The 27,837-nt window shown below is 46.1% G+C and overlaps 1 protein-coding gene across 1 annotated transcript in view; it reads right to left on the bottom strand.

The window, feature by feature from the left end:
- Positions 1-12,620, bottom strand: part of Grhl2 (grainyhead like transcription factor 2) — a 134,403-nt gene extending 121,783 nt beyond the window's left edge. The window contains exon 1 of the mRNA XM_036208413.1: positions 12,120-12,620. Within this exon, the coding sequence (XP_036064306.1) occupies positions 12,120-12,139 (20 nt within the window). The 5' untranslated portion in view covers positions 12,140-12,620. The remainder of the gene's footprint in view (positions 1-12,119) is intronic.
- Positions 12,621-27,837: the final 15,217 nt, after the last annotated feature.

Below are 27,837 nucleotides of genomic sequence, written 5' to 3'. Positions count from 1 at the left end.
AGACAGGAAGAAGGCTGGAAGAGACAACAGTGAGCCACCCAAGGAGCAACTTGCAATGGGATGCAGGTAACGCCACGGAACATGTGACAATACGTAGTTTAATAGTTATAGGCTAATGTAAGATATAAAAGGTAGCTAGCAAAGGCTTGAGCCATGGCCATAATTAATATGGGCCTCTGCGTGTTTACTTGGGGGGATGGGAGTGGGAGAGATTGTCCTGACTGCCGGCAGATCAGGACACAGGAAATCTTCAGACTACAGGGGAGAGGTTCAGACTACAGGGGAGAGGCAGGGGAAAGGAGAGCCACACAAATCCCACATCACCCCAAAGCAGACCTGCTACTTCACACATTTGGTTTCTGCAGCCAACGGCTTCCATCCTTGCTTACATTTCACAAAAGTTTTAAGGTTTCTATTTTTCTTCTCAGTATAACTTTGGCAAGATCACCAATTCCCCAAAGCCAGCTTCTCCATGTTTGAATGACGTTCTCTTTGTTCTCTGGTAGATGCTCTTTGGGTCCGTTGATAAGTAAATAACTCAGTGTTTGTGAGGAAGCCTTGTTGAAGGCCTCTGCAGGAAGCCCATGAGCATGTAGCTCAAGAGTGGTCTTTAAAATAGAAGTTGTCTGCTGTGTGGATCATCTCCTGAGCAGAAGCCAGTCCATGTGATGGAGAAAGGCCATTAACTCGGTTCTCCACTGTTTTCATCTTTAGAGGGCCAATTTCAGGCTCTCCCATGACATCCTCATAGAAAACCAACACGGTTGGAGCCAATACCCTCTCACCCAAGATCACTCACTCCACAGCAGTCTGGGACAGTGCAGAAGGCACTTCAGGGGAAATTCCGATGTGTGCAAACATGCACACCCATGCAGTCTATGTGGGGGTAAAAGATCCTCAGTGCTCTCATTCATCCTCCAGCTTCAAACTGCACAAAGATCCTGATGTCCAGGCACGTGCAGGAACAGAGCAGAGGCCAGTGGGCACAGCCATGGGGTAGCCTGGCATACTGGGCCAGAAAGGGGTTTGACTGGGCTATATAATAAGGCCCAGTCTCAAAAACACACCAAACAATGGGGGCTAGAAAGCTCCTCAGCAGTTAAGAACACCGATGTTCTTACAGGACTAGGATTTGGTTCCCAGCAGCCCACAACCATCTGTCACTCCAGTGCTGGGAGACTCAACCCCTGGTTCCGGCCTTCTCATGCACCAGGCACAGTGTGAGTATATGGTTTACTAACCTGCCTTTCAGAGATTTTGTAATGATCTGTGATCCTACAGTCTTGATATTTACAAACACAGCTCTGCTAATTTTGGCCAATTTTTCAGGGTAATCTGGATCACTCCCGCTATAAAATCTGCTTCTTGGGTTATTAATAAACCTAACGACTATTCTCTGTGTTTATTGGCCACTTGCATAATTTTTATGAACTCTCAGTTTATGGTTTATGCTTAACTACATTTGCATCCTAGTGTTTGTCTTTTATTCGATATAAATGATATACGTATTTTTAAGATTTATTGTGGTGACATTTTATTTGCATTTTGATAAATAAAGCTTGCCTGGAGATCAGGGGGAAAAGTAAATGAAGTCAGGCAGCATACACCTTTAATCCGATCACTTAGCAGGCAGGGTCTCACTAGTGAACAGAGCCAAGTGTGGTGACACAGGACTTTAATCCTAGTACCAACCATAGAGACCTGGAGGTCTGTACAGACAGGCAGTGACAAGGAAGTGGGGTAGCTGGGCTAAAAGCCAATGAGAGGGCAGAACAGCAAGGCACATAAAGGTGTGGGTAGACAGGAAGTAGCTCACATTTGGAAGCTGCTGAGTTGGTGAGGTGAGGTTAGCTGTGGCTTTCCCTATTTCCCTGATCTCTAAGGCTTTCACCCCTATATTTGGCTCCATGTTTTTTATTTAATAAGACCATTTAGAAATTCGTCTACAATTTATTTTTACTATTTCTAATTATACGTACAGTTGTGTGTATGTTGTGTATGTCCAGTGTGTGCTAGTATCCATGGAAGCCAGTAGAGTTGGATCTCCTGGAGCTGGGGTTACAGGTGGCTGTGAGTCACCGGTAGGAGTGCTGGGGACCAAACTCTAGCCTACTGGAAGAGCAGTACATGTTCTTCATCACTTAACCACCCTCCTAAGAGTATGTACCTGGGCGGTAGTGGCACACGCCTTTAATCCCAGTACTCAGGAGACAGAGGCAGGTGGATCTCTGTGAGTTCAAAGCCAGCCTGGTCTACAGAGTGAGTTCCAGGACAGCCAAGGCTACACAAACAAACCCTGTCTCAAAAAAAAAAAAAAAAAAAAAAAAAAAAGAGCTCTTGTGTCTTAAACAAGATTCTTCCAACAGAACTTCAAGGGCTACTAGCCACAGAACATCCACCACAGATGGAGTTAAATACCTCCATTCAATATGAGGGAGGAGATTTTATTCCTGGCCTAAATGACAGCTGTGTATCCTGATGTGAAATAATATGACTTTGTACTTGGTTGTAAAGCTGCAGCTGCTATTCTATATTTTTCTTTTAATAATTTTTATTTCATGTACATACGTTGTCTGCATGTATCTCTGTGTGAGGGTGTCAGAAGCCCTGTAAATGGAGTTGCAGACACTTGTGAACTGCCATGTGGGTGCTGGGAATTGAACCCGGGTCCTCTGGAAGAACAGCAGTGCTCTTAACTGTGGGGCCATCTCTCCAGCCCCAGAAACTGCTATTCTTATTTATCTAACATTTCTTCTGAACTCTAAGCTGTGGTCTTGGCAGTATTTCCTGACAATGAGTTCCCTGGATGATGTTTTACTGAAGGGGTGCCTAGAGAAGAAGAGGAGGAGGAGGAGGAGGAGGAGAAGGAGGAGGAGGAGGAGGAGGAGGAGGAGGAGGAGGAGGAGGAGGAGGAGGAGGAAGAAGAGGGGGGAGGAGGAGAGGCAGGAGGAAGAGACGGGAGGGGGGGGAGCCGACTGCGCCTCTCACCTTAAGGTTTTAGTGACCCCTTGGTTCGGTCCCATTGCTTCACTCTCCTTCCAGGAGCCCAGTGGAAGCCACTTCCGGGGCCTGGTCAGTGAAGAAGTTCTCAGAGTCCCTGCCAGCCCTTATCTGATTTCCTGGACCCCTTATCTACCAGCCCCGGGAGGCTGTGCAGGGCAGGAATCCTCTAGAGAAGCCGCCTAGCTGCCCTTGGGAATTCTGTGCCCTCAGCATGCCCCCTGCTGGAGGCCTCAACTCATCTGGGATCTTAATCAGCCCTCTTTGATTCTGGAACGCCAGGAGGGGCTCATGAAGAGCAGCCAGGCCAGCAGCCTGGCATCGCCTGGATCCTAGGAGCCTCCTCCACCAGCCCAGACCCCTTTGGAGGGAGGTAGACTCCAGACACTGGCGAGATGATTATCCTCGGAGATCACTCCTTCAACTTCATTTTTGCAGATGGAAAAGAAAAAAATAATGAAGAGAATGTTCTGACCATAGTTCATTATCTTATTGGCAATACAGGAAAGAAGTAAAGCTACTTTGTTCCTGGCTTCTTTGAAAAGGCAGATCAGAGAAGTACAGAAAGCTCACTGATCTAAGAATGAAGGAAATGGTGTGGGGTGAGGGTGGGAAGGAAGGCCTCTGTGAACTCCCAGGAGGGCACTCAGAACCCAAGCCAGCATTCCACAGACTTGTGTCCACGCAATACCCATGCCTGCTTCCTTCAAAGAAAAAGAAGCGAATTTTTCTAGAGCACTCCAGACTTGGTCTCATGCGTACAGCCCCAGCGTACAGCACAGACAGGACACCAAACACATTGCTTGTGAAACCTTCAACCCCAAATCCTTAGCTCAGTTACTCACATGGTCAAAGATTTGTTCCATTTCAGGATTCTATCCCTCAAGTTAAAACCAAACCAATTCCCCAGGAATAATTTCATGCCATCCCCCTGCCTCTGTCCACCCGGCCTTGCCTGCATGCTGAGCAAAGGCAGGCCCCTCCACCCTGTTGAAGCAACCTCATCCTGCCACACTTGCTTCATCCCTCCCTTTCCCCTCTCCTCTCCCAGCTTGACTCTTTCAGCCCTGATCTTTGGCTGATGGGGAGGGGGCGCAATGTCAATATTTGCCCAGCATATGGGATGCTCTGGCCTCCATTCTCGAGCTGCAAAATAAATAAACAAACAAATAAATGAGAAGCAAAAAGCTGTGAGCACAGGCCTTCAACAGAGACGAGCCCTTTAGAGAGGCAGGAACTGTTGCTCCCCTTTCGCGCTCTGAGTGCAAGTGAAGTCAGACCGCTGCAAAGTTCTGCCCGCCAAGTCCACTGGCACCCACATTCATTACAAAATAAAAGTAAAATACGCTGCGTCACATGCCACAGGCATCAACTGCTTTCACAGAATACCCATTCAAATGCACCAGCTTTCTTCTCTACAGCCCACACTTATTCATAACAATATACTCTGAAATCCCCTGACCCTCACCAGCTTTGCTAGTACTTCCCATCAACTTCTCAAGACCTGGTGGCTATTGGAGGAGCAATTCAGAATGCATAGTCTTTAATAAATAATATTGCTATTACTCACCAACACACCAAGTTAAAATATTTCTCTTTTCCCAATGCAGTTGGGATGGGGAGGGTAAAGATGCCCTCAGACACAGTCTTGTTCCTGTTGCACTTAGCCTTTATAATGCTGCAGTGTTTGCCATTTACTGCTAAGAAGCCTATAGTAGGTCAGAGCTCAACAGTTCAGAGCTCTGGCTGCTTCCAAAGGACCTAGGTTAAATCCCAGTATCCACAAGCAGCTGTGACTCCAGTTCCGGGGGATCCATGCTGTCTTCTGGCCTCCGCAGGCACCAGGCATGCAAATGGTGCACAGATATGCATGCAGGGAAAACCACAAAACAGCCATGAATATAAACATGTGTGTGTTATTTCTGTGTTGATGGTGATAGATTAAGCAGCAGAGTGTGATGGGGCAAGCCTTTGATCCCAGTACTGGAGGAAGCAGAGGCAGGAGGATCTTGAGTTCTGACAGCTGGGGCTACACAGAGAAACCCTGTCTCAACAAACAAACAAAACTTATGGTGGAACTGGGAACATCACTGTGTTGGCCTGGCATATGGGAGGCACCGGGCTTGACCTCTAAGATTACCAAAGGAAAAAGAAATACAACAGCCTAAATTAGACCTTGCTAGCAATGGATAGATAGATAAAACTGATGAAGGAGGCTGGACTTGTCTAAGAGATATCACTCCACAGGCAGGTGGATGGAAGTCGGCAGGAATCTGGAGGCCAAAAGGAACGCTCTCGAAGGACTCCCAAGCATGAGCTGTTGTGACTAAGGCACCAACTGCCAACTAGTCCTCTTGGGCCAAAGCAAATCCCTACTTCAGCCTGTTGCTGCTTGCTGAGGAATTCTTCCCGGGCAGGTTTCCCAAGCTGATGGCTTGGCTTTCAGGACAGGCCTAGATAGACAGTTTAGTTAACATCAGTCCCTGGGTACCACCACCTGGGAAGGCAGAGAGTGTGAAGACACCCCAACATGGGTGCCAGGGATTCCCCACCGCCCAGGGTTAAAGCAAACAAATTTAAATTAGACAAGGCAACACCTGCAGCCATCCTCTGACCCTTGGGCCAAGGTGACAAGGATGGGCTGCTGGGCTGTGAAGGCCAAAGCGATGCAGTTAAAACATGGGCGGTAAGACTTAAGATGCCTCCATGTGAATTCACAGTCAGTTCTCGCCAGAGGATACAGGAGGAATAATAAAGGAAGATATCAGGGAGACAGACCAAAAAGAAAAGGAAAGAAGAAAAGGACTACCCAACCAAAGCAGTCATTAAAAAAATTAGAAGTGCTTTGACAGCCCTTGATCCTAGCATTTGGGAAACAGAGGCAGACAGATCTCTGTGAGTTCAAGACCAGCCTGGTCTACAGAGCAAATTCCAGGACAGCCAAGACTACACAGAGAAACCCTGTCTTGAAGAAAAACACACAAACCAAATCAGAAATGCACACTTGATATCCCAACACTCCAGAGCCCGAAGGATCAGGAGTTTAAGTTTATCCTTGGCTAGTGAGTTTGAGGCTAGCCTGAGCTATGGAAGGCTTATTTCAGAAACAATAGGGAGAGATGGAAGGAAAGGAAAGGGGGGATGAGGAGAAAAAAGAGTGTGCCAGGTTAGAACAGAGTCGTGAAAGGGAATTGAAAAAAACTGCCTGATTATCTAAAAATTCTTTAAAAGTAAATTTAACAACTCACCCTAAAGTAAGCTTTATCTATATACACCTTCAATCGCCCATCTCAGAGTTCTTGGGCTCAGTTACTATATTTAAATCCTCCTTTTGCGTCTGAGTTTCCTGGCTACTTTCCCAAATTGTCCTTTCTACTTTGCAAAGACTGGTGATTCCCACTCCAGTGCAGTGAGGCTGAAGCAAGGGGACCTCAGATTCAAGGCTAGCCTGGTCTACATAGTGAGGCTTTGTCATCTAGGACTTATTTTCAATCCTGCTTGGAGGGGCCCTGGGCCCTTTCCGGCAGCCTGGACTTGGGGTCAGTTCTCAGCACTATCTCTTCATGGTCATACTTCAAACTTCCAAGAGCCCCGAAAGAAAACCTATGGCATCCATTTGGAGCAGTTGTGCCAGCAGGGACCAACATCACACTAGAACCCTTTATCTTCTTGGAGCTGGAAGCATAGACTATAAATTCAAAAAGAGGACAACCCTCAGGAAGAGCTGCAGTGTAAAACCAGAGAGGAGCAGATAGGCTTCTTACGCAAGTCCACCTAAGACCCGGCAAGGAGGGGCTCGAAAGACTTCAAACAGGTCTTTAGCAGCTCTGTTAACAGGTGAGCCGTCAAAATGACCCCAACACACACTCTCTTCCCTAAGCCACAGTTTAGCAAAACAATGAGAACAAGTAAGCCTGGGAGGAGGCCTGGGAATTCTTGCATCCAGTTAAAATCATAGCAGCAGCAGCCCAAGCAGAGGCAGTCTAGGGTAGAGCAGGAGGTGGCTTCCGCTCACCAAGGTATTGACGAGCATTTAAAGTTCCAGATTTTGCATTTATTGTGTAAAGTGGTCGTTGAAATGATTAGCTCCATTACTAGTCCAATAATCAATAAAGTCTGGGTCAAAGCTTATATAGAGATTCCTGATTGCTCAGGAGAAACAGGACACCTCTGAGGGCTATCTGTGGTTTATCATTTGCCTCAGGTGGTTTGTTTGTTTGTTTGTTTGTTGGAGCAATCCCACAAGCTTAGGAAGGAAGACTATCAAGAATTTCTGTGTGGAATCCTATTATTAAGCACAAACATAATTTATTCCCAGGTTTTTTTTTAGGCTGTATTTTGGCAGTGTTACCCAACGTTTTTTTTTGTTTTGTTTTGTTTTTTCTTTTTTAGGTAAATCACTCTTGCCTGTAGGTCAGTTCACTCGGTGGGTGATGGGACGCCAATCAAAGCAGTGTGCAGCTTTTTCCTCCAGACGCATTTGACAAATCCAACACTCTGATGGGTGCAGTTTGCAGAAGTTGAAGGGGAAGACAAGGCAGGCTAATGTCCTAGATCTGAGGCGTCCAAGAGTGCGGTAGGCTAGATCCAGAGTTGGGAGAGATAGGCTTGTCTAGCAACTGCCACCTGCACACTCTGTCCCTCTGCTTCAGCCCTAACCCAGGGCTCCTCTGCTGTGTGCACATTTGTTCACTTTGTAATAGCAAGTATGCGTGATGCGGCCCTCTGTGAAAGGACGGAACGCTCCACCCTCAGTAGTAAACTCAGGAGTGCTAGGAGAGTACACGGACTGATCCTTCACTCACTGGCTGCAGCTTCCTGACTGCCCTACTCAAGCGCAACTTTGTTACTAAGTATGCAGATGTCTGGATCCACAGAGAACCGTTTACACTGATTTACTACTTGCCATTCTCTCTCATTCACCCACCTCCTTCCTGTGCATGCTCTCCTCAAGGCCTTCTGCTCCAGGTATCTATCTTCAGGGCTTGATCCTTCATTTCCTGACACTACGTGAAACTCTTTCGTGCGTGGCTTTCAGCAAGCGTCCGCACTCACCTAATTTATTATATTTACTTCTCAATTGGTTGATGTTTTTCTCCTAACATATGTTAAGCACCAGTGAGTCTCAATGTCTGGATCTCAAGATAACATTTGAGGTGAAAAAATGAACACATATTTGAACTGGTATAGTGGAGATATGATAAATTATTGGCATTTTTAAAAAAAGATATTTAACATGGCCAAATGAATATAATAAATAAAGAAAATTTTAGCTAAACGTATTTAGTCAATTCCTTAAGCTAAAACACACAAAATGACTATCGTTGTAGCAGGCAGATAAGGATAGACAGGGAAAATGGGTGTTCTTAATCATGAGTTGTGCCAGGTGGTGATGGAACACACCCTGTCTTGAAAATCCAAAATAATAATCCCCGTCATCATCATCATCGTTAGTTGTACTGTATATTTAACTGCTTCCCCTCCCCGCCCCCAATATAGGGTTTCACTGTGTAGCTTTGTGCCTGTCCTGGATCTTGCTCTGTAGACCAGGCTGGCCTCGAACTCACAGAGATCCACCTGGCTCTGCCTCCTGAAGGTTGGGATTAAAGGCGTGTGCCACCACTGCCCTGCTTTTAACTGTTTTTAAAATTATTGTAGCTTAGGCATTTTCCAGGTACTGTCATAAATTAGTGTCTATTTTTGGCTTGCCCTCCGCTGTAGTGTGAGCCCCTTATGGATATGGCCTGTTTCATGCATCTCTGTTTCCTCTTGTAACAGTACTAATATACTGCAAGCAGTACGTAAACTAGAAAGCATGCTTTTATGCTTATGAAAATAGCCATATGAAATCAATTAACATATGCACATGAGTGTGTCTTCTTGATGTATGTTATACAGTTTGGCAGTAAAATAATTCAGAGTTCTTTTTCTTTTTTTCTTTTGGTTTGGTTTGGTTTGGTTTTTGTTGTTGTTTTGAGACAAAGTTTCTCTGTTTAGCTCTGGAAGTCCTGGAACTAGCTCTGTAGACTAGGCTGGCCTAGAACTCACAGAGATCCGCCTGGCTCTGCCTCCCTAGTACTGGGATTAAAAGCGTGCACCACCACCACCTGGAGGGGAGAGTTTCTTAATCAAACAGAGCCTTGCTTATAAACATACTGTTGACAGATTATCAACTTTCATAAAAGTTTAAGATGGGAGAACAGAGCATTTTAAAATGCAGAGAGACAAAATGCCCCCCTTTTTTTCTTCCTTTCTTTCTTTAAGGAGAGATAACATCAGCACTGTGGATCATACAAGGCAGAACATTTCAACCTGAAAAGTCACCAGCAAAAGGATGACTATGGGCCTGTGAGATGGCTCAGGGATAAAGGAGATTGCTGCCAAGTCTGACCCTTCAGAAACCACATGGAAGAAAAGAACTAATGTTTTCAAGTCTTCCTCTGACCTCTGTGTGCCAGCTTCAATAACTGCACACACACACAGACACACACACACACACACACACACACACACACACGAAATAAATATGTAAGTAAACAGTGATATAAATAATAAAAAGATGATCCATCTTTAGGGCAAACTTTCTAACTAGAAAAACCTTCCTAATGCAATCTAAAAAGATTACCTGCACCTCACTGGGGTTTGTAATTTAATCTCTAAGAGTTTGCTCTGGGGAGTGTTTCCAGAAAATACAGGCAGGCCTCCGAGGGCCTGAGGGCCTGCAAGCTGCAGCTCTGGCCTCTTCCTTGCTCAGGTGACTGGCAGCCTCCGCCAGCTATTGAGACACTTTCTCTTGGAGTCTCAACCCCATCAAATGCCTCATCAACCCCAATCCATCCCTGCAGGGGCCCAGTAGAATTTTAACATTAAGAAAATTCGGGGGCATTTCGCCTTTAATCCCAGCATTCAGGAGGCAGAGACAGCCTTAGAGGCCAGCCTGGTCTACAGAGCTAGCTAGTTCCACGACAACAGGGCTACACAGAAATCCCTGTCTTGAAAAAAAGAGAGAGAGAGAGACAGGGACACAGAGAGAGAATCTAAGATTCACAAAAGTGACCCACAAGTCCTGGACTACTTCAAACTTTGACCGTTTGAGCAAAGAAAGCAAAGGACATTTGTTTGACTGTGGTCTCCTTACCTTAAGGTATCATTAGTTAGTTTGCCCAGAATGCAAAATGAAATCCCGAGAACCACTAGATAAAAGCCACTTTCATTAAATGCTCGTGTAATTCTAGATAGACATTAGCCATAAAAACTAGGTAATACGTACTCGCTAAACCAGATTGTTAGTACTCAGTACTTAGACTCAATAGTGAATAAATTATCCCTATTGGTGCTAAGTATAACTTAGGGAAAATAAATGCTCATCCACTTTCGTTCTTAATTCGTTTGACTCATGTAGTGCCACAAAACCAATCAGTCAAGATAAATGTTAATTGTGTGATTAAAGTAAATGTGCAGCCGTTATTTTTACACCAAATTCACAACAAACAAAAATTAAAAATAATTTTAAAAAAACCTGGAAACCAAAACGTTGTTATTATTGCCTTGGATTTGGGTTGCATAAGTTAGACTCCTTCTACCAAGAAAGCTAGGGTGTGGATGGGGACGTCTCCTACAATCAACCGCTTTCCCATCCCTGTCTCTCGGTGTAGCCCCTGGCCAAGTTTCCAACATTTGTTCTTCCCCTATGGACTGAGCAGTTAAATCTTAAAGGGTGGCGACCCTAGTAGGTTTTTCAGTGACAGCAGGCGTCCTGGATCCGCCAGACCCGCGACTTTACTAGGGAGGCTGGCCCTCCCCCTCCATCCCAACTCAGGTCACTCAGGCTTTCCCGCCGCCTTCCCCAGCTCCAAGTCCCTCAACTCGGGACTGGTCCTGTGCTCTTCTCGGGGGAGACTCTCAGGAAGGTCCCCTTGAATAGCCAGGGTAAAGTTACCAGGGACAGCAAAAGGGCGGCCTCTGAGCACTTCCAAAAGGACGCAGCCAGTTCCCGGCCTGGGACGCCCGGGGAGGAGGGGGAAGGAAGTGTCGCCACCAAATGGAAGGAGGGCAGCGGGACCCACCTCCGGCTCCCTCCCGCGCCCGCCCTCGGCCCCACCTCCCCCGGCTTGCACAAAGCCGTCCCCAAGGCGGGGACCGCGACGGACCAGGCCCAGCGCCCCGCGGCTCACGCCGCAGCTCCCCTCCAGTCTGGAGCTACGGCCCAGGACGCGGAGTGTCCGGAGTCCCCGCACCCCACGGTCCCCCCTTTCCATCGATAGCCTCGGTGAAGGCAGATCGAGCCCCACGCCCGAGGTGGCGGCCTCCGAGCAGTGGGCCGCGCAGTCACCGGATGCGTACGAGCCTGCGACGTCGGGGCGCAGGAGCCTGTCCCAAGTGTGGGTGCCCCTTCGTACCGGGCCTCAAAATCAGTGCCCCCGTTTCCCAGAGGTGCTGCCCCGCACCTGCGTGGGGGGACCGAACAATGCGTTTGTGGCGGGAGGGAGCGAGGCGCGGGCACACCCACGGGCCCCTCCATGGCGGCCTGCCGGCGCCTCGCTCCCGTCGGAGGCCCACGCGGGAGCGCACACGCACCCCAGGGCGCCCCAGTGGGGAAGATGGCCGTGTCAGCGTCGCATAAAAGCCCTTTGTTGAGCGCACACAATAGCGGCCCAGACCGCTTTTCCAGCAGGCCCTTTGGCCTAATCCAAGGAGGACGGCTGAACTTCCAAACGGTCCAGGAAGTCCAAGGCTGGGGAGCACCTCCAGGCAAGAGGGTGACTACAGGCCTCCCGCCACCGTCCACCAAAATCTCAATCAGTGCCCAAGGGTTCGTCCGGTCAGGCCAGTGGGAGCTGAGGTCATTCGTCGGGAAGGAAGTGGAGAAAACCCACGTTAACTAGCCAGGCCCAAAAGGGGTATTAAACATTCACGTTCATGTAGGGTTTTCTCCCCTAAATCGGAGTAGAAAGATAATCCGACAGGGTCTGGATGCACCAAAAAGAAAAAAAGTAAAAAGAAAGAAAAAAATACAAAACCAAAAACCAACAATAGCAACTTAAAAAAACACAACAAACCAGTCGCCGTCAGCCCAAAGTGGCCGCGGCAGCGGCCGCCGGCGCGTGCGATCCACTTACTTGTCCGACTCTTGTGACATGTTTGATCCAATGAACTCGCTCCCCTTTTCCTGGAGCCTCAGCCTCTGGTGAAACTGGACTTTCAAGTCTGTGCAGGTGAAGGTGTGTGAGAGCGCCCGAGATGGCAGAACAAGAGCTACAGGTAATTCTGCTTTCGTCCCCCCTCACCACTCTCGCTCGCCCGCTCGCTCGCGCCCTCACCTAGCCGGAAAGGTGGGATGGGGGGGGGCCCTCACATGGGGCCCGCGCTCGGAGGCGGCCCGGCGGCGCGGAGTCCTCCCGGATCGTGGCAATGGGCAGACACAGAGCGCAAAGTGGCGGACTTGGGCGGCCACAGGTAACTTTCTCGCTAGGCGCTGAATTCTTTCACTAAAGGGTACAAGCCCGAGGGCCGAGCTGCGCTGTGATTGGCTGCGGAGCTCCCTCAGGTGAGCTGCCATTGGCAGAGGCGCGCTCAGGTAAGGCCCTTCTCCAAGTGCAGGTAACTCACTGCGAAGTTTCCCTGAGTGGAGCGGTGGCACGCTGGCGACCCTGCGGAGAGGGCTTCTCCCCACTTTGGCCTTGCTTCTTCCCTGACTAGGGGCTGGGTAGAGGTGATGCGAGAGAAGGGGCGGGGAGCACCTGCAGACACCGGGTGTTGTGGGTCAAACCGAAGGACGGTCGAGGGCTGAATCCAGGAATCAACAAACCACCCGGAACCAAATGGGCAGTGCACCACCTGCCCCTTGACACCCGCTGGACCAGAGCTGTGCGACCCGCAGAAGGCAGGGACTAGAGTTACCGTGTGCTAAGAGCGGGAAAGAAACTGCTTGCCGTCTCTGTTGCGTAATTGCATTTTCAGCATTCTTATCCACAACAAGCTCTTTTCGTGCCCTGGTGCATAGAAGATAGCAGGTCGTTTTCAGTTTTCAAATAGGCGTGCAGCCTTTCCCGAGCTGGACTTATGAAGTGCGGCGAGGCTTCGATGGAGAACAGAGATTCGCTTGGATACACCGTTAAGATGGCCCGGCGCACCTCTTCAACCTCTCCGCAGCCTGGGATTCCTGCGCTGCGGAAAAACTACTCCATCTGTTCCATAAGCCTGTCGCCGGTTGACATTTCTAGGCAAGCATCAACATTTACATTGTAATTCAATAGAAGCAGCTACTACAAAGGCGCTTTATCCGTGCAGTTTAATATGGTTGCCAGGGGAACAAAGCAGGACGAAACTGACTGTTTTCTGCGGTTTCTCTTCTCCTTGTTGGGAACAGCACGAATTAGCCCAGGTGTGATTTATAACCGCTGCTACCACAGTAGAGTATTTGTGGGACTTCTGACAGGGATCTAGCCCGTACATGCGGATTCTGGAAATACTGGGCGGCATGGATAGCTTTGCCACATGTGACTTCAAGTTAACGCTGGAGCTGACGGACTTGACATAACTTCTATATTAACCTTTACAGGTCTCCTGTTTCCTGGAAATTAAATTACGAGACTAGATTTCGTTGTTCCTTATTTCCACTCTTGGAGAATGACTTTCACAGTTTTATTCTTTTTAAAAATAATGATATAAGCACCCATACATGTACTTTAAAAACGATATGTATTTAACATGGTACCCCTTGCAGACAACCACGTTCCATTGCTGCTGGTGGTTCTGTGATTTCTTCCCTGTTTCCCGGTAATGCATCGTGCTATTTCTCGATGTATCAATAACAATAAATGATCTGAGACCTTGCTCCGTTCATGAGGTGTTAGCGCCTTGACCCGCTCACCCTCCAGATCTTCAACACCGCTCCTTCTCAGTTTAGAGATTAAGAAATGTCTGTGAAAGTTTAGTGATAACATCACCCACTGGTGTTTTGTGACTGCTTTCTTATAAACCCTTTTTAAAACCTCTTATTTAGCTTATTATGAACCTATCCTGATATATTTCTATAGTGGATAAATCGAGTGACTGTAAAATTTACTTTCCAAAATGTCAAACACTAATTCCACTTCCCCCTTCCCCCCCCCCCCCCCCCCCCCAAAAAAAAAAAAACACGCCTGCAGAATTCCTGCCCTCCTAATCCTACCGACATGAGCTGTTTTATGGACCACTGCTGAGGTGTCATGCTGGGACACACCATGCTCTCCCTCCTGCGCCTTCTTTGAGGGTTTATTTTTCATTTCCCATGGCACATGGCATTTCCCTTTTTGTTTTGGTTTATTTTGTTTTGAGGGGGATTCTCTCTATGTCGTCCTTGCTGACCTGGAACTAGCTCTGTAGACAAGGCTGGTTTCAAATATGTGTTTGTCCTCCTGCTCAGTGCCCAGACCTTCATCACCACACCTTGACTTTGTTGTTTTTGTTTTTCCAGACAAGGTTTCTTTGTGTAGTCCTGGCTGTTCTGGAACTCCATCTGTAGACCAGGCTGGCCTCGACCTCAGAGATCCACCTGCCTCTGCCTTCTGAGTGCTGGGATTAAAGGCATGAGCTGCCACCACAAAGCTACACCTTACCTATTTTAAGAACTCTACAAGTTTGGAACCTATTCCCTCTGGCAGGATGCATCGATCAGCCTTGATGCAGGGGAGAGGAGCTTGGACCTGCCTCAACTTGATATTTCTTTGTTGACTTCTGTGGGAGGCCTTCCCCTTTCTGAGGAATGGGTTGGGGGCGCATAGAAAGAAGGTAGGGAGAGGGAACAGGAGGAGAGGAAGGAGCAGGAACTGTGGTTGGTATGAAAAATAAATAGAGAAAATTAATTTTAAAAAGGAAAATTAAAAAAAGAACTCTTCTGCTAGGCAGCAGTGGCACATGACTTTAATCCCAGCACTTGGGAGGCAAAGGCTGATCTCAGTGAGTTCAAGGCCAGCCGGGTCTACAAAGTGAGTTCTAGCACAGCCAGGGCTGTTACACAGAGAAACCCTGTGTGTGTGTGGGGGGGGGGGGGGGGCAACAAAAAAAAAAAAGAACTCTTCAATTTCTTAAAATACTTTTGTTACTTTTAAAATACAATTTCAATACAATAGTTGTTTTAAAATGCAATTCTGTGACTGCTGTGGTTACAACACTTTCCCCTGTCTTTTGAGGTATCACTTATTACAAGAGTTTCTTGCCTTTCCTTGGCTTCCTCTGAGCTTGCTTCCATGCCCCCATGGCACGGCTGTCTGCAGGCCTTTCACTGCACACTCCCAGGTAAGAATGAGGTCATGAGAACCTCTTCAGCATCCCTGTGGATGTGGGGGTGAGTTTGCTGCTGCTGCCTGGTGGACCTGCTGTCTTTTCCTTGGAGCTCTTAGGGTTAGGAGAAATCTACTGTCTCTTGCACTCTGGAGTATTCACCAGGTGAGTGATGTCCAGACGTCGTTCGTTATGGGAAGGCCTGGGTGAGCCACCCTGCAGCCTTTCCCTCTCTTCCTTTTCTGAAGGACTCTTATTCCTGTCCTTGTGTGGATGGTGGATAAGTGTTTTTCCTGCTGGCTGCTAGGGGCCGGACAGGGAGTCTGAAAATATTTCTTGTAAGAAACTAAAAAGCCCAAAGAAGAGATATGTAGGGTCTGACCTGTGGGGTACAGTCCCATGAAGAGATAACTCCCACCAGAGTATAACAAGGCCACCCAGAATAAACCCACCTGTACCCCTGGAGTCTCTATGGCCTTAGTCTCATCTATGAATGGAGATTAAGAGGTCTGAAGACAAGTGATCCAATGCCTCCAGCTGCCGTTTGCTTGGACCCTGATTTTAGCTGTTTTCATCTCCCGTACCCCCAAGATCCTGAGTCTACTTGCCAGTGTACCCTATGGTGGCCTCAGGCATCTCCAAGGCCAGCTCATCCTGTGTTTTCAGAACAGCTGAGCCTAGCTGCACTGACCTCGTGAGCACTCGCGTGTAACTCAGGTGTTTCCTTACGCCGCCTTCTACTCTACCTCTCGTAGCTGGGGTGTCTATTCCTGTGACAGACACTGTGACCAAGAGTAACGGGGTGGGGTGGGGTATTCCATCTTACATTTCTGCACCATGGGCCATCACTGAAGGAGTCAAGGAAGGAACTGAAGCAGAAGCCATGAAGAAGTAAGCCCTCGAAACGTGCAGAAGTGTGTTGAAATCTCTTTTGCTGATGACCTTTCCTTCATAGTCTTGGCTCCTGTGAAATTATCCTTCTATCTATTACTGTCCTTTTTGGGGGGTGGCGGGAAATCATCATGGGTCAGTCTGCCAGCTTTAAATATGTCTGTTTCCAGCATTATTCCAAAGCTTTTACCAAACTTCACCAAATCGATTTGTGCAAACAAAATCACTGTTTGAGCTGAATGTGGTCGGTCTGAAGCCTAGTGTGTCGATACATTATCTATAATCCCAACATTCAGGAGGCTGAGGCAAGAGGATTGCTGTGAGCTCCAGGCCAGCCAATACTGCATTGCAAGACCCTGTCTCTAAAGCTAAAAGCAAATAATAATAATAATAATAATAATAATAATAATAATAATAATGTTTCATGACTAGTTATTTTGCTGTTTTATAATGATCAGATTCCTGTCTTCTGACATCTAATGACTCAGTGACTCAGCATTGATTGGACAGTTTGTTTTCCTCAGATAGACTGACCACTGGGTGGACTAGGTGAAGGAAAACTTCAAACGGGTCATTTTAATTTGTCCCTCATGGGGCTGGAGAGATAGATCGACAGTTAAGAGCACTTCCTGCTCTTGCAGAAGATTCAGGTTCAATTTCCAGCACCCATACGGGGGCTCACAGCAATCTATACAGTTTTGGGGAACCCAATGTCCTCTGAAGGAGCAGACCTACATGTGAGCAAAACACCTATCCACAGAATAATAGTAACAGTAATAATAATAGATGGAAGTTGTCAACCATAAAACAATCTTTATCACCCAATTGTTTGGATTCCTTAGACACATGAGTTAAATAAATCTGAAAGTTTCTGCCTCACAGATTATGAAACAGTCCTTTTCTGCATATATCTTTATCCATAAATGCTTACATTAACACAGTGGTTCCCAAATGTGGTCCCTGTGTAGAACATCAAATCGTATCACAAGGTGCCTATCAGGAATGTAAAGTGACCAGCTCACCCAAACTCAAATAGGTGAGCAGCAAGCTGCTTGTCAAAAGCCCACCCCATGCTGGCTTATGTTAGATCTCAAGAACCACAAAAGTGCAGCTTTCAGACAGAATGGAGCACTGGGCACTGCATGCACTGGGCACTGCATGCACTGGACACTGTATGCACTGGGCACTGTATGCAGGGGTTGGTTAGTGTGGCTGTACCTGTGTGGATGAAGCCACTCCTGCCCTAGGCTTGTTTATTTGATAACTGGTCACTGTCCTTAAGTAGAACATTTAGCATATCAAAAATGAATGGATGGATGGATGGATGGATGGATGGATGGATGGATGGATGGATGGATGGGTGGATGGATGGGTGGATGAATGGATGGATGGGTGGATGGATGGATGGATGGATGGATATATAAACAGAGTAAGTGAGCCTGTAACTCACCACAGTATCCATCATAACATTAGAATTTCAGCACAGCATAGAATCTGATGGTTGCTTAAAAAAAAAAATCTATAATAGCCAAGTAGTGGCGGTACACACCTTTAATCACAGCATTCAGAAGGCAGAGGCAGGCGGATCTTTGATTTCAAGTTCAGCTTGATCTATATAGAACAAGTTCTAGGACAGCCAAGAGTGCACAGACTAAAAAAAATAAATAAATAAAAAATTTAAAAAAGAATTAAAGTTTCTTTTAAATCCCCCATAGAAGCAATTACATTGATTACTACTATAATTTAAATAATTATTTTTAACATTTGTTAAAATCAAATACCATTTTCTTCAAGGTTTAGTATTATTTATCATTTATACTGCCTTTTCTTCTTCTTCCTCTTCCTCTTCTCTTCCTCCTTCTCCTCTTCCTCTTCCTTTCTGTTTTTGAGACAGTGTCTCTCTATCTACTCAGCTCTGATTACCCTGGTACTCCCTACGTAGACCAGGCTGGTCTCAAACTCACAGATATTGATCTGCCTCTGCCTCTGGAGGGCTGGTATCAAAGGTGTGCACCACCACCATGCCCTGCCCAACCTTTCATTTTATAATGGTGAATCTCTTATAGGGAAGTTGGAGACACAGATGTTACAGTAGAAAAATTCAGTTTTTAAAGGCTGAAGATTAAGTCAAGCAAGTCTGCCTGCTGTGTGTTACCTAAGCAGACAGTACATCCCCAAGAGACAGTAATCTCTCCCAGCTGTTTTCACTACAAAACACCAACTTGCAAAGGTGATTGCCACTGAGGCCCACACAGTAGAGGAGAACTTATTCCTGAAAGTGTTTTCTGTCTTTCATGGCATGTTATAGTGTGAGCACATGCACACACACACACACACACACACACACACACACACACTAAATAAACAAATGTAAAATTCAAAACTAAACAAAACAAAACACTAACTTATTTCATCAGCTATGATCTCCAAGAACAAACATTGTAAAGAATAAGATGTACCTGGAAGACTAGAATCTGAACCCAACCCAAAGGACATTAAATGCTGAGGCCACTTCATCAGCCAAAAGAGAAGTGAGTTTTGGGTATCACCCTCAGGATGACAAATATTTTGCTGCTAGAGCTGACCATTGGTAACCCTTTATCCGAAAGAATGGTCCTGTGCTAAGGGTGTGGCTCACTGGTAGTGCATTTGTTCAGCATGCACAAGGGTAGTTTAATCCCAGCACCTCACAGAGTAACAGCAAAATACATATGTTTATCTTTGCTGTTTCTGGTTTTTTTTTTTTTAAGCTTTATTTTATTTTATTTTACATACACGGGTATTTGCCTGCATTTATGTATGTGTATCACATGTGTGCCTGGTGCCTGCAGAGGTCAGAGAGGGTGTCGGGAACTGGAGTTACAGATGGTTGTGAACCACCACATGGGTGCTGGAAATTGAACCCAGATTCTTTGCAAGAGCAGCCAGTGCTCTTAACTGCTGAACCATGTCTTCAGCTGCCTCGGCTACTTCTTAACTACCTGCAGGTGTTAGACTCAGAGAGGACATGTGAGAGGAGAGATGACAGAAATTTGCAATCTGGAAGGTGACTAGAGGAAGAAGTGTCAATCTTGTAGCATCAGAAAGATGAATGTGACACTGTGGACACTGAGGATCCAGGCTGTTTATTGTATACAACCTCAGAAGAGCCGAGAAGGTCAAGTCTCTAACTGTCACTGAAGGTCATTTAGAGTGACCAGAAGGACTGCTACCAGCTTCGTTTGAAATTTATAAGCCAGAACAGCAGTGTCTCTCAGAAGTAGCACACACCTTTACCGTGCTTGAGACTCTGGGTTCAGTCCCTGACACCAAAACACCACCAGTCACACCACCCACAAAAAGTTGTAAGACTGGTGGTCCCCACCCAGAAAGGCTCCTGTCTGGATGAGCTAGAAAACTCACACACAGAAGCCAAGCAGCAGAAATGTATGTACTTTCTCTGTGGTGGAGAGTGGAAGTCTGGTCATGGTGCCAGCAGGATGAATTTCTTCTAAAGCCTCTCTCCTTGGCTTAAAGGAAACCAACTTCATGTCCTCATGAGGTCTTTCCTCTGTGAGCACAAGGCTGTGTCCTAATCGCTTCTCATAGAGACATCTGACCTATGGTATTATGGGTTTGTTCCCATCTAGGAGACTGCATTTTACTCTTCTCTCTCCTTCCACCAAGTGGGTTCTAGGGATGGAGCTGGGATAACCAGGTTTTGCATCCAGTGTCTTTATCGTTGGAACCATCTCAACAGCTCCTTCATAACCTCTTAATTCTCCACCGGCTGTCACAGTTGCGGGGAGTGGAGCTGCATTCAACACAGCTCAAAACACCTTCACTCATTTGCAGCAGCAGGATACTGGTGCATTCTAGGCATACTGAAGGAGGAAGTCTTCCAGATCAGGTACATCAGGAACTGAAACCCTAGGCCTATAACAAGGAGAGTAAGTGAAAGGTCGCATGGTAACCAAAGTGATACCATCTCCTAGCTTCCTCCTCCCAGCTTTAGAGCCTGGAGCCAGGTTTATACTACAACCGCCCATGCCTCACCCCCAAGGCAAGAGATTAGAGGATTTTTTTTTTCCTTGCATAAATTAGAAGTCTTAGTACAAAAATCTATTTCCAAATATTGATGTGTGGGTGCTCCCCAGTCAGAGAGGAAGAGAAGAAAAGGAAGGAGAGAGAGGAAGAGGGAAGAAGGGAAAAAGGCATTCTCATCCCAAAGAAATCAATAAGCATCACAAATCTCCTCTTTCCTACCCCAGAGTACCAGTTTACAGATTAGTGCAAGAAATATCCCTTCAAAAAGATGTGGTAGCTTACATGTGTAATTCCAGTGTTCAGGGACAGAGGCAGGAAGATCAGAAGCCCAGGGTCCTCCTCACTGCATGGTGAGCACAGGCAGCTGGAGGTCACCATGAGATACATGAGGAAAACAGACAGTACAGAGGTGGGATGAAGATTCCATAATTAATGTGTTGAGGCCAGCCGTGGTGGCACTGGCCGTTACTCCCAGAGCTCAGGAGGCAAAGGCGGGCAGATATGAGTTTGAGGCCAGCCTAGTCTACAGAGCAAATTCCAGGATATCCAGGACCACACAGTGCAAAAGCCTGTCTCAGAAAACCAACAAAATAAAATAAAATAAGTAAATGATGGTTTCAGAGAGGATTGAGGGATGGTTAAATGGTTAAGATTACTGGCTGCTCTTCCAGAGGTCCTGAGTGCAATTCCCAGAACTCACATGGAGGTTCACAATCTTCTATAAATGTAGTCCAATGGCTCCCAATGCCTTCTTCTGGTGTGTATACATGCAAACAAAACACCTATATACCTAAATACATAAATAAATAAATCTTAAAAAAAAAAAAAAAAACTGGTTTCACAGAGGATCCATGATTTGGGTAAGACCTTGGAAGAAGTTCAGCCTGAGAGGCACTGGGGTTCCAGGACAAGTTCACCCTCTGCACTGCCACCCTCGATGTGAACACTTGTCCTGCTGATCAGAGTGGCTCTCTCCATCGGGGAGGCCATTATTATTATCGTCATCAACTATAAAGAAACAGAAGAAGATGACATTTACCCAAGATAAAATGCCAAAACAAGAACCCAGAGACCGTGGCAGCTTCTAGAGAACAGAATGTACCCTCTGCTTTTTAACGAGGCAGATTTATTGTTAATGTCTCAATATCTTGAAAATATCTCAACCTGGAAAAACAACCAGATTGCATGAGACAGCCCTTCTCTGTCTGAAAACCTTCAGCAATTCCCAACAGATAAAGCTACCCACCTGCTTCCCTACCCTGATTTCCTAAATCCATCTGTGCTGTTCCACATAAGGAGACCTCATTGGTGTGATGTCCAGTGTGGCCTGGGTGAAGTTTGAAGGCTACAGATCAAGAGAGAAGTTTGGGATCCTTTAAATTACAAGTATGAGTACAGCCAAAAATTTTGAATTGAAGAATGGAAGGTGAGGAGTACCTTCAGAACCAGCATTTAAGAGGCAAAGTAGGTGGATCTCTGTGAGTTCCAGGCTAGCCTGGTCTACATAATGAGTTTCAGGATAGCCAGGGTTACATAGTGAGGCCCTGTCTCAAAAAAAAAAAAAAAAAGGAAGAAAGAAAGAAAAGAAAAGAGAGAGAGAGAGAGAGAGAGAGAGAGAGAATTAGAAAATGGGGATGAATCAAAAATGTCAGAAAAGTTTTTTTTTTTATTTCTTTTCTTTTTTGTTTGCTTGTTTTTGAGACAGTGTTTCTCTGTGTAACAGCCCTGGCTGTCCTATAATTCATGCTATAGACCAGGCTGGCCTCGAACTCATAGAGATCCACCTGCCTCTGCCTCCCAAGTGCTGGGCTCAAAGGTGTGGGCCACCATGCTTGTCTAAAAACTTTCTTACAAACTTAAATGAGCCAGAAATATTGAAACTTGATCACAGATCTCAAACCAAGGAATAGGTGTATGTGAAAGGCAGACACGGAATAATGAGGTTGGGACCGTGAGAAAAGGCAAGGCAGTCATCTGAAGGATGCTCTGATAGTTCGCTGTCTTTCGATTCCCTGGCCTTGGCACGCCCCTTCGCTGCGTGCAGAGGAATCAGTTCTTCCAAGGTGGTTCTGAGAGAAAGCCTTGGCATCGACCTTTCTCAGAGTGCCTGAGAGATGTCAGGCAGGTCTCCATGATGGATTTTACCCATATCCTTTTCAGTCCATCAGGCTTTAGAGATTGCCCAAAGCGTGGGGCAGTTTTCCTGAAGTAGGAGATGGCTGAGTTTGAGGAGACTTTTAGAGGTGCAGACATTGGAGGCAGAGGGCTTCTAGGACTTAGGGGCCATGAACGATCCCAGCACCATACATTATGGGTTGTAAAAGGACACGTGTGGAGACAGAGTATCATCTATCTTCCATGTTCTCCCTGATTCTTCAGGCCAGATGAAAAAGTCAGCAGAGTGTCTTGAGAATTGCTGAGATCCTTTGGGCTCCTGCAAAAAATGCTATTGGATGTGAGAGATGCCTTTAAAAGCTGCCGTGGACCAGTCCACTGCTAGAGAAGCCCACTGCAGACCAATCTTGGGGTAACAAGAGTGGGAAGAGCAGCGTGATGCAGGGGACCTCTTGGAGGTTGCCTAGCCTACCAAGTGGAGAGACTTTCCAGAGTTTAGAAAGTAACAGGAAAAAACTCTTAATATAAAATACTAAGACAGAATGTGTGTCAGTGTGTAATAGACGTGTGTGTGTGTGTGTGTGTGTGTGTGTACTCTGTCAAGCCAAATCCGACTAACAGTCAAGCTGTTTCTTCTTGTTGATTTGTTTTGTTTTTTTGTTATTTTGTTTGCTTGTTTGTTTTCTGCTTTTGAGACAGGGTCTCACTATGTAGCCCTGGCTGTCCTCAAACTCAGTATGCAAACCAGGTTGGCTTTGAACTCAGAAACTAGTTTGCTTCTGCCTCCTGAGTGCTCGGATTAAAGACATGTGCCACCACAGCCTGACTGGCCCTCTGTTATGGAAAGGTTTTGTTCTAGATTCTTTAGTGATTATAACTTGATTTTATTATAAGAAATGAAATCTGTTTTCTTCTGACTTCTACATCTCATCTCGGAGACATCACTGTTCTAACTGAACTAACCATCACTTTTTTGTCTCATCTATCTGTTGTGTCCTTCAGTTGGTAGGAATTTCCCAAGTATCCACCCATCAACTTCTTTGCTTTAAAAAACAAAATCTGACTAGTCTTGGGGAGAGCGATGCAGCCCAGCAGGAGGGCACCCCCTGACTTGAGCAGTTTAGTCCCCAGCTCTGACTGTTGTGTGTGTAAATAAACAGACAGAGCCAGAAGCAGTCCTCAGTAATCGAAGACAATTCAAAGGAGGGAAAGAAACCGCTTTGAGTGGAATTCTGCGGGGAATCTGGGAGAGAGCGTTGGTGAGTCACCGGCTACCTGGATTGCCCCAAGCAACAAGCAAATTACGTCCTCAGCTGGGCTAGCCACGCCCCCTCGGTTCCCTCCGGCCTGCGGCATCTCGGCCCCTGGGAAGTCAGAGAGTCTGCAATGGGAGGGGCAGCCGGCCCTGCCTCGCAACCCTAGGGACCCAGTGTCTCTCCAACTGCAGAATAAGCTGTCTGTGGGGCTGGAAGGCAGAGATAGGGAGAGCCGGGACTATGTGTTGTGGACATTCTCAAAGACTTCCTAAAATTTAAAACAAGCATTTTAAGTTAAATTTCATCTACTGAAAAAAAATAAAAAAATAGCTGGGTGGGGGAGGCAAGACCAGCCTGGTCGACATAGTAAGTTCCAGGTCAGTCAGAGACTCTGTCTTGAAAACAAACAAATAAAAACAAAATCATATCGACCCGGAATACTCAGATGATATGACAATGACTGTGAGCAAACGTAGGTTGTTGTTGCTTGCTCAACCTCTGCTTCACACTGTGTCCTGGGGCTGGACTGAGGTCACCATTCATAACTATTCGTCTACTGCTTTTCTAGTATCTTCTACACTGCGTCTTTAATCATCAATGGGGGGGGGGGGGGCACTGAGAACACTGTTAGAAATCCTGTTTCAGGGGTTGGGGATTTAGCTCAGTGGTAGTTGCCTAGCAAGCACAAGGCCCTGGGTTCAGTCCTTAGCTCTGAAAAAAAGAAAAAAAAAAGACAAAAGAAATTCTGTTTCTCTATAGAAACAAAGGACATGATACACTTGTCGAACAGAGAAGTCCACTGTTCAGAGCTTAAACCAACTTCCCCAATGGTTCCCCAACTGAGGCATCATTGGAAACAGACCTGAAGATATGATGGTTGATCTCGATAGTCGTCTTGGCTGGATCTGGAATCAACTAAAATACACCCCTGGGAAGGTGAGTGGGTTATTCCCTACAAGAATTGATAATCTGAGGTGGACAGGCCCACACTCACTGTGGGCAGCAGCCCAGACATAAACTGGCCCCAAACCAAGGTGTTGCTGATTTTGCCTGCCAGCCTTCACTCTTGCTGATGAGCATAACTATTCCGTTGTTGCTACTACCCTCTGTGGACCTTCGACTCCAGCTACTTAAGCCGCTATCCAGGAATCCTCCATGTCTTCAGCACCAGATTGATTGGGACTGCTGAAGCATTCAGCCTCTGGGACTGAACGGCTATTGTTTCTCGGAGTCTCTGGTATATGGAGGGCCATTGTTGAACTACTCAGCCTGTGCTGTGTAATGCAATCCAATATTCTCCTTCATGATGTGTATTCATTCTATCACTTTTGTTCCCTAGAGAACCCCAAGTAATACAAGAAAAAGCCATCTAGCACAGGAGCACTTGTTGTGGGATATCTGTACACTGTGTGACGAGGTATTGCTATGATTGGTATAATAAAAAGCTGAACGGGCCAGAGCCAGGTGGAAGTGGTGCATGCCTTTAATCCCAGCATTCGGAAGGCAGAGGCAGGAAGATCTCTGTGAGTTCAAGGCCAGCCTGGTCTACAAAATGAGTTCCAGAACAAGCTCAAAAGCTACACAGAGAACCCTGTCTCAAAAAAACAAAACAAAAAAAGCTGAACGGCCAATAGATAGGCAGGAGGTATAGGTGGGATTTTCCGGGGAAAGAAAGGAAGAGGAGGAGGAATCGAGGCACAGGAAATGCCAAGAGACACAGAGAAGAAACAGAAGGTGTAAGATGGAAGAGAAGTAACGCCATATGATAGAACATAAATTACTATAAATGGGTTAACTTAAGTGATAAGAGCTAGTTAGGAACAAGCCTAAGCTATATACTGAGCTTTAATAAGAAGTCTCCATGTCATTATTTGGGAGCTGGCTGAGGGGACAGAAAAAGACTTGTTCCGTGCACTTTTCCTCTCTCTCATCTATCTATGCATTTATCTGTGTATCTATCTCTTGTATGTGTGTGTGTGTTCCTGCCATGATGCTCTGTGCATCTGAAACCAGGAGCTGAAATAAATCTTTACCCCCTTTAAGTTCCTGATGTCAGCCATCTGCCATATCATAAGTGACCACCAGATCCTCTAGCCCAGGAATCTCATCCCAGCCTGAATTTCCAATGGATCAAATGAAAATATGGACCTTAAAAGATTTATGTGTGCAATATTTACCAATCAACTCAAATATGTCTGCATTACCATTGTTTATTTATTTTCAGGTGGCAGTGGTTTGCCACAGCAGGTGTGTGGAGGTCAGAGGACAACCAAGGGATTTGTCCTGGTGGAAGCCCCACCTCTCTGCCCAGACCCTGCCTCACAGAAAGTCCTGCCAAACACGGCTCCTCCCCAAGAGATGTTCAAGACAACTTCCACAGGGTATTTAAGCTGCACCCCAGGGAACAGACGTGTGGCTTTTCAGTCTCTTGTCCCTGTCTCCTCTTTGGAGGGCCATAGGTTCCCGGGGAATGCTTTACCCATTAACCTGGGGCTTTTTCTAATTTGGTCTGATTTGATCTGATTTAGATTCCTGCGTTGGCCTAGAGGCTTATTGGGGTGTCAAAACTTTTCAATAGGATGTTTTGAAGCTATCTATGCTGCGAATATTTTCTTATTTCCTATTTTTTCTTACTAAAAACATAACATAATCTTTTCAGTAGTCACTGTTGAAACAGTAACTACTCCTGACGCAACCCCTTAACACTTCTCTTTCAGATTATTTTCTGTCCTCCATCTTTAAACCACATAATAAATCTTGCTCAATCTGAACCTCGAAGCAGTATTTGGAATCAACAGGAGGGAAGGTCTGTTCCAGTATGCCTATGCCCTGATCCCTGTATGCTAAAAGTTGGTTCAGAGACAGGCTGGCAAGGTCCAGTGAGAGCCTGTGCTCTGTGGGGTGAGTGACACATTCCCCGGAGATAGATGGGCTCTCACTAGACAGTTGTATATGATTCACTATGGAGCACACACATATATACATCACACACACACACACACACACACACACACACACACACATATACATCACACACACTGCTAAGCATCCCTTAGGTATGTGATTTTTTGTTTGTTTGGTTGGTTTTTGTTTTTGGTTATGAACACAGTTTCTCTGTGTAGTCCTTCCTGTCCTGGAACTCACTCTGTAGCCCAGGCTGGCCTCTAACTCACAGAGATCCACCTGCCTCTGCTCCCAAGTGCTGGGATTAAAGGTGTACACTGCCACCACCCAGCTTGTTTTGTTTTTAATTGAATAAATATTTCTAAGTTGCTGATGTGTGTGTCATCTCATCTTGACTTCAGAAATTTAATATGGCATAAAGTTCCTGCGTCAATTCAGCATAACTGTGGAAAATTCACTCTGCCATTAGGGATCCTGTTTGTAACGACCTGAATACCTACTTAGCTAAAATTTAACATGAATTTTAAAATCCCATGGACATAGAAAGCAGTGGAAAACAGACCAAATATTTCCCTTATCTCTCTAGTTACAAGTCTGTGGAGGCTTTCTCTTGGCTTTTGTCTATTTTTTACCTTTCTGTTAGCATTCACTAAGACTGTTGTAGTCCTGGATGTGGACTTTTGGAGTAAACTTTCTGGTACTTTCTTGTGTTTTGTCCAAAGAAATTGCAGGATAGACTCTAAACAAGACTGTGTTTACTTTTTCCACACCTCGGAAACCAGAGTAAACTCAGTGCAAAGAACCCTGGGGGGAAGGAGAAGAAAGGGGGCAGGTTTGCTTTGTGCACATCTGGAGTCAGGGAGCAGGCTTTGTTTACGCTGGGCATTATCGTCTAATTAAAAGGGTAAGGTAATATATGGATAATGACAGATAATTGTCCTCGGAAACAGCTCTCTGTGAAGTTTGCCAATCAACTGGCTGGGAGGATCCGGATAGGCTGAGAGAGCGAGGTTTCAGGAGCTGCTCATTCCTGTGGAAATCACATTTGGGCAGAGTAAGTTCTGCTGGGAGTCGGATCAGCAACACTTCGCCTTGGGGTAGGTAATTCCTCTGCAGCTACCTGAGGATGGTTCCGGAACTAGTCAACCAATCCCTGCCAGTTCCCAAACCACGGATGCTTCATGCCCTTACGTAAAATACCCTAGTATTTGCATGTAGCCAACACACATCTTCCTTTATACTTCATAAGATCTCTAAATAGTTTCTAGGGACTTAATAGTCCACGATGTGAATGTGTAAATAGCTGTATTGTTTAGGAAGTGGCAAGAAAAATGCACATGCCTAGTTCAGAGACAGGATTTTTCCTCTTGAATATTTTTGA

The sequence above is a fragment of the Onychomys torridus genome, chromosome 16 (assembly GCF_903995425.1).
Source record: "Onychomys torridus chromosome 16, mOncTor1.1, whole genome shotgun sequence".
NCBI classification, from domain to species: domain Eukaryota; kingdom Metazoa; phylum Chordata; class Mammalia; order Rodentia; family Cricetidae; genus Onychomys; species Onychomys torridus.
This window is presented reverse-complemented; position numbering and strand designations above follow the sequence as displayed.